Raw genomic sequence first — 6,873 nt, 5'->3', positions numbered from 1 at the left:
TTTTTTTGTGTGTGTGTGTGGGGGGGTAGGTCCTGAGGATTGAACTCAGGGGCACTTGACCACTGAGCTACAACCCCAGACCTATTTTGTATTTTATTTAGAGACAGGATCACATAGAATTGCCTAGCTCCTCAATGTGCTGAGGCTTGCTTTGAACTCCTGATCCTCCTGTCTCATCCTCCGGAGCTGTTGGGATTACAGGCATGTGCTACCAGCCTGGATGATATATATATATATATATATATATATATATATATATATTTAATATATTGAATTTTAAAATGAACATAGGAGAAAGTTGCTATGGAGGTTTCTACATACTATATGGGAATAGGTTCTATATACATTTAAATTCTGTACATTGCCATGACGTTAAATATTGCTTATGTGGATAACTCCCCACTCACCAGGGCAATATCAAGTTCTGAAACTTGAAAATGCAAAGGAATTTCTAAGTCAGTCCAGACATGACTGATCTCACCCACTCTGCTCTTACCTTGCTTTCTCGCTTCTTTGTTTCTTCCTATCTTCTTCCCTTTCTCTGTCTTCCTTTTTTTTATCTTTATCTTTTGAATCAATCAAACTCACAACTTGTAAACTCCATGAACTTTAAATAAATGAAATAACTCATGAAATCCTAAGGAAACCACTTCTATAGAAATTTTAAATACACTCCTTTTTCTCTCATTTTGTCACTGATTTACTAAATAACTTCAATACTTCCTAAAATATTATCTCAAAAATAAATGATGAGCCTGGTGTGATGGTTCATGTTTGTAATCCCAACAGTTCAGGAGGCTGGGGCAAGACAATTGTGAGTTCGAAGCCAGCCTCAGCAACTTAGTGAGGCACTAAGCAACTCAGCTAGACCCTGTCTCTAAAAAAGGTTGGAGATGTGGCTCATTGGTCAAGTGACCCTGTGTTCAATTCCCAGTATGTCCTCCAAAGAAAAGAATGATAATATTGAAATAAAAACAACTGTAATTCTTTCATTCCATGTATAGTGAGTTTAAGTGCAGAAACTGCATCCTTACAACTTAGATTTGAATTCTGCCCTCACTCTTAAGCATGTGTAGCATTAATCAAATTATTTGTTTCTTCATCTGTGATAAGAGGTACTACTACCACCATTTATTGGAGTCATTATGAAGATCTCATGATTTAATACATGAGGTCCAGTATCTCATTAGCTACAAAAATTATTAATATTATGAGGTAGGAAAAATACTTAATATTATTAGGGTCTCAGTCTAGGTGTGAAAACAAAACTTGCAAAGATGGTTTAATTGGAGAAAGCATGCAAATTCATTTCATAAAAGTTTTACATGACATAGTTAAAATGCCAAAATAAAGACACAGATCCTGAGGAAGTTATTTACTTTGATATTTATATTCATGAGGAATTGACAGCTGGGTGCATGCAGGAGGATGATGTCTTAAGGCCTTTCTCCACAGAATCTTGGCCTTTCTGCATAGCTGTTTTTTTTCCCCCAATGGGCGTAGATCAGCACCCTTCTAAATTGGGGGTCAGATGATGAATATTCAGACAAGGTTGGTCAGAGATTCTTTATAGCCATCTGTACACAGAATGGTCGTAGAAGATCAGAGTGATATTTGTAGTTATATTTCTTGGGGGAATATCTAGGGATATTCTATCTATTGATATTTAGTGATATTGCTTTGGGGAAGAGGAGCTGTAGTTTATGAACCACTGCCTTGAGAAGGAGGGATTCTATGACCTACCTGGGGGAGAAAGCAGAACACAAGAAAGGAGGGAGCTTTTAGACCCTTGCAGCCTCCTTCATTTAGAGGTACTCAGCTGCCAACGTGAGACACTATGAAGCATCAAGTACTGAGCCCCTGTTTTTCCATCTAAAACTGTATGAAAAGGTTTAACAAAATTAAAAGCAGAGCTTGTGTGGATTTGAGAGCTGGATTAGTCCATGAGTGACAGCTGATCTGCAAAGAGAGAGAAGGTAGATTATGGAGAATGACAAAGGAGACCAAATCGAAGTCCATTGAACAATCTAAGCACAAAAAGAACCAATCTCATGTCTTCCATGACTTCACTCAGTAAATAAATGTCATTCAGTTGTTTTGTTTTCCCATTAACTGTTTCAGGTATACTTTTAGCCTAGAAATATGATAGTGAGATCTAGTAGACGTTTACTTATCTTTATGAAAGTTACAGTGACATAGTAGAAGATCTTATATTAATGAAATACTCATAAGAAAAAAATAATAAAAGTCATTAAATGATAAAAAGGCCCATGAGCACCAGGGAAGTCAAAGTGTTATTTTAAAGATAAAGTTAACTATCTGAAATATATAGAAAAAATTTTATTGACTTGGGTGTTTATTAAATATGGTCATTCCTTTACACTGACCTGGACAATGGCAAATGATTGGGGAATGGTTATCCCCATCATTTGGCTTCTGTGGTATGGCTGCAAAAGGAAAGATAGGGTAAGTTTCCTATATTTAAACTTGACATGGATTTTTAACCAGTTATAAATGAGATCATCCCAGATACCTGTGCTCATATTTTATTTGTCCTCATAATGATTATATATTCTAATTTGAAACAGCGATAAAACCAATAAATTAGAATAAAACCTGGAGTAAAACATTTCATAATGTGTTGTAATATGCTAGTTTGGTTGAATTCTGAAGAATGAACCTGGTGAGATGTAATTTTTTTTTATTTTATAAGAAATATTTTATAATAATTTTATAAGATATACCTAGAAATATTTTAAAGTAGGTTACAGAAAATTCTCCTTAGATCAGAATATGAAAAATAAATTTCAGGTTTTTATCTGTAAAAATAATATATATACTTATGCATATTTATATGTTTATATATATAGATGTAAACTTGAGTTTTATAGATTTAAAGTTTGTCTACAATGTTGTCAGTATATGTCTCTGAATATTATATTGCTTTATTTTAAAGGAGAATTTTGAGTGTACATTTTAATTTCAAACATATACTTGTTCAAATAGAATTGTGTGGCTCCTCTTCACATAATAGGTTAGAAGAAATTAGAAATGAAGTAACACAAGCTATTATTAGAAATCTCAAACACACATTTAGGAATTATATCATAAGAGGAATTTTGGATTTTTGTTTTTATTTTCATTACTGGGGATTAAACCCAAGGGTGCTTGATAACTGAAATACATAGTCATTTTAATTTTTTATCTAGAGACAGCATTTTGTTCAATTGCTGAGGCTGGCCTCCAACTTATAATCTTCTTGCCACAGCCTGAAGAATTGCTGGATTGTGGATGTGTGCCATTGAGCATGACTGGAATTTTATTTTGATTGCTATATTTTCATAGAATCACAGGAAAATCACTCCTTTGGAATAAAAAACAGGTTTCATTTTAAAAAGTAAATATCTACTTTTTATGTAAACAAATTTTGAAAAAAAAATAAAAAGAACCAATAAAAAATAAACAGAGTGCAACTATTCAGAGATATGAATTACAGTCAAAAAAAGAGTATTTCCATTTATGGGTAATTTTTTATTGGCTAAAAATTTGTGGAATGAGAACAAATGTAAGATTTTTCCTTATAAATAGAGGACAAATACAGCTCTTGGAAATGAGCTCGCATTATGCATATAGCAACAAGAATCACAGCTTCTAAGAAATCTAACTTTCTAATCTTGAAATAGTCACATGTAGTAGCCATTTCTATGCTATTCTCTAAGCGATATTTTCACTTGTTTTCCAGTCCTTGAGTATAATCTTAAAAAAAAAAGCTTCACTTATGTTTTGGAATATTGGAATGGATCTACTCAATTTCTCCTTTTGAATAGAAAAATTGACTAATAATAGAAGAAATATGGTTTAGAGTCAAACGGGGCAAAACATGTAACAGATGCCTAGTTTTATCTGAGTATAGGATAAATTGGGCAATTGTAGTAACATTTGGCAGAACCGGGATTGAACAATCAGGTTTAAATTCATCCTGTGTGATAGAAACTCATTATAAACAATGTACACATATATGAAGTCATACAATCTTGAGAATATTATTCCTTTCATAGTCACTGAAAATCAACGTATTTATCAATTAATTAAAAACAAATATATGTGCATAAATGATGGTTCAATGCAGATCAGTTTGAACATAGGAAGTATACAAATAATTTCATATATCATCATTTCTAACATGCTGCTTTAGAGGACTAATTAACACTTTATTTGAACATATTCTAGCATATATATCACTATTAAGTGAAATCAACAGCGTTTTTCACTAGTTGCTGAACATGCAGATATCAAATAGCAGGTAACATTAGTTTTAGATTTAATCGATTTTTAAAATGCACTTTATTTTTGAACAAATTTCTCTCAAATAATTTTTTCACTGCCTCTTTTACATCTTTGTTTCTCAAGCTGTATATAATGGGATTCAGCATGGGAATCACAATGGTGTAAAATGTTGACACTATCATGTCATGATCTAAAGCGTAGCTGGAACTGGGTCTCACATACATGAAGACGATGGTCCAATGATAAATGGACACTCCAGTCAGGTGGGAGCCACAATTAGAGAACACTTTCCTCCTTCCTTCCACATAATGCATCTTCAGAATGGCCAATAGGATGAAGCCATAGGAGACCAGGACAATCAGGATGGTGACTATCTCAACAGAGCCCACAAAGTAGAAGAGGAGAAGCTGGTTGGTGTGAGTATCAGAACAAGAAATAGCAAGGAGAGGAGGGATATCACAGAAAACATGTCTGATTTCATTGGACCCACAGAAGGACAAGCGGAAAGTGGCCACTGTGTGTATAGTAGCATGGGAAAGGCCACCAACATAGGAAGCAATGATGAGTGGCACATAGACCCTGGGTGACATGCTCACTGAATACAGAAGTGGGTTGTAGATGGCCACATAGCGATCATAAGCCATTGCAGCCAAGAGAAAGCATTCTGTAGTTCCAAAAGTAACAAAGAGAAACATCTGTGTTTCACATCCAAAAAGTGAAATGGATTTTTTCTTTGCCAGGAAATTGACCAACATATTTGGGGTGACATCAGTAGAATAGCAGGCATCCAAGAATGATAAGACACTCAGAAAGTAGTACATGAGGTTGTGGAGCCTGGAATCCTCAATGACCAATACAACCAGTCCCAAATTTCCTATCAAAGTAAAAAGATAGATGCCAAGGAATAATAAAAATAGGAAAACTTGCAGGTAAAAATCATCTGTGAAGCCTAATAATATAAACATTGTGACTTCAGTAGCATTGTTGAACTGAATCCTGGATAAATCTATATTTGATGGTATCCCTGACATTTAACTTAACACTTAGGTTTTCTAAGAGCAATATCCTGCAAAAGTAGAGTCCAGTCAATTAAGCCCTCATGTTTGGGCTTTGGAAAAGCATAGCAAAATCTTGCCATTAAAGAGTCCGCAATGATGAAGATGATGTATTCCACTGGAGGCATTATTCTGTTTAAATGAATTTAAGAAATTAGTCAGTTGTTGGATATGTTTGTCACATTAAACAAAATCTGCCAATTAGATTTCCTTAACTTTACATTTATTTTCTGCCAAATTTCTTTACCTATTTTCACAGTATATCATCTTTAAATTCACAGACTGAATGCATATTCTAGGTTCCATACAAAGTCTATGGGATGATTTCCATTAAAGTTTCTTTTTTTTAATTGAATCAATCACACTTATAAGATCACGTTTAGTTGAAATAAGAAAAAGAGGTTGAGAATTATTGCTTATGTAATCTCAGTTCAACATTTATAGAAATTTGTTATGTTAGACTTACAATTTAGTTAGTCATTCAGGGCAGTTTTTCTGACCAAAGCATATCAAGTCCTTTCTTATGACAATTGCTTAATTCCAAGAGTACTGAAGGGCAAAGTTGAAAACCACAATAGGCATTCTTTTGTAAGGAGGGGCACCTTGTATAACAAGTAAGAATAATTTTAGGGTGTTTTATTTTAAAATTAGTTTTAGTTTTTGTTTTTCATTTTTATTCTTGAAATAAACATCATCATGTTTTCCATTTGGGTCTTTTTTTTAAAAAAAACCACATTATTTCAACTGAATTCAAATGTTTCAATAAATAAGATGATTATACATACAAATTTTAGGGTATAGTTTTTAGATACATTTTTCTCAAAAACAATTCATGATCATTCCTTTACATTTATTTGGACTCTAAACCCCTATATTAAAAGCTCAGAATTACTATTTATTGACAATTGTGAGCTTGGAAATGTTAGTTCTTCTGGGCTGGGGATGTGGCTCAGCGGTAGCGCGCTCGCCTGGCATGTGTGCGGCCCGGGTTCAATCCTCAGCACCACATACAAAACAAAGATGTTGTCTGTCGAAAAATAAATAAATAAATAAATTTAAAAAAAAAAAAAAAAAGTTAGTTCTTCTGAATGAAAGATTAAGATTGACCAAAATTTTTGTCTTGTTCAACTACATGAATGAGCTATCACCAGAGAGTACCTCTTTATGAGAAGATAAAATGCATTTTACATAAAAATATTTTAATAAAAATTAGGGAATTATAAAAGCTGTATTTCTTCATGGTCTTGAATAATCAATGGGCTCCAAACAAGAAGGTATACACACACACACACACATAAACACACATATACACACACTATTCCAATGATATGATACCTAATATTCCAATATTCTATAGTAAATTATATTTAAAATGCATTTGTATTACTGTAGTATGCCTCCTGTTATGACAGTTCAATAATTAATATGTTTAAATATATTCCCCTACTATGTCTGTTAAAATATTTTTTTCTAGTAAACTTTGATGGCTCTGAGCTTGATGTAGAGTAAGGAGATCTACACAGTATATTTT

General features: G+C 33.2%; 1 protein-coding gene across 1 annotated transcript; it reads right to left on the bottom strand.

Annotated features, from left to right (window-relative positions):
- Window positions 1–4,292: 4,292 nt before the first annotated feature.
- Window positions 4,293–5,318, bottom strand: LOC101977167 (olfactory receptor 5T1). Its single transcript, XM_013366235.2, has one exon. It carries the CDS (start codon window positions 5,316–5,318, stop codon window positions 4,293–4,295), a length of 1,026 nt encoding a protein of 341 aa, XP_013221689.2.
- Between the last annotated feature and the right edge of the window lie 1,555 nt (window positions 5,319–6,873).

This window comes from Ictidomys tridecemlineatus, chromosome 4 (genome assembly GCF_052094955.1).
Source record: "Ictidomys tridecemlineatus isolate mIctTri1 chromosome 4, mIctTri1.hap1, whole genome shotgun sequence".
NCBI classification, from domain to species: domain Eukaryota; kingdom Metazoa; phylum Chordata; class Mammalia; order Rodentia; family Sciuridae; genus Ictidomys; species Ictidomys tridecemlineatus.
Note: the sequence above shows the minus strand (reverse complement) of the source record. Positions and strands in the feature narration are given on the sequence as shown.

What these genes read in the sequence shown, in the direction of transcription:
- LOC101977167 (XM_013366235.2), bottom strand. Translation starts at nt 5,318, where the DNA reads ATGTCAGGGATACCATCAAATATAGATTTATCCAGGATTCAGTTCAAC.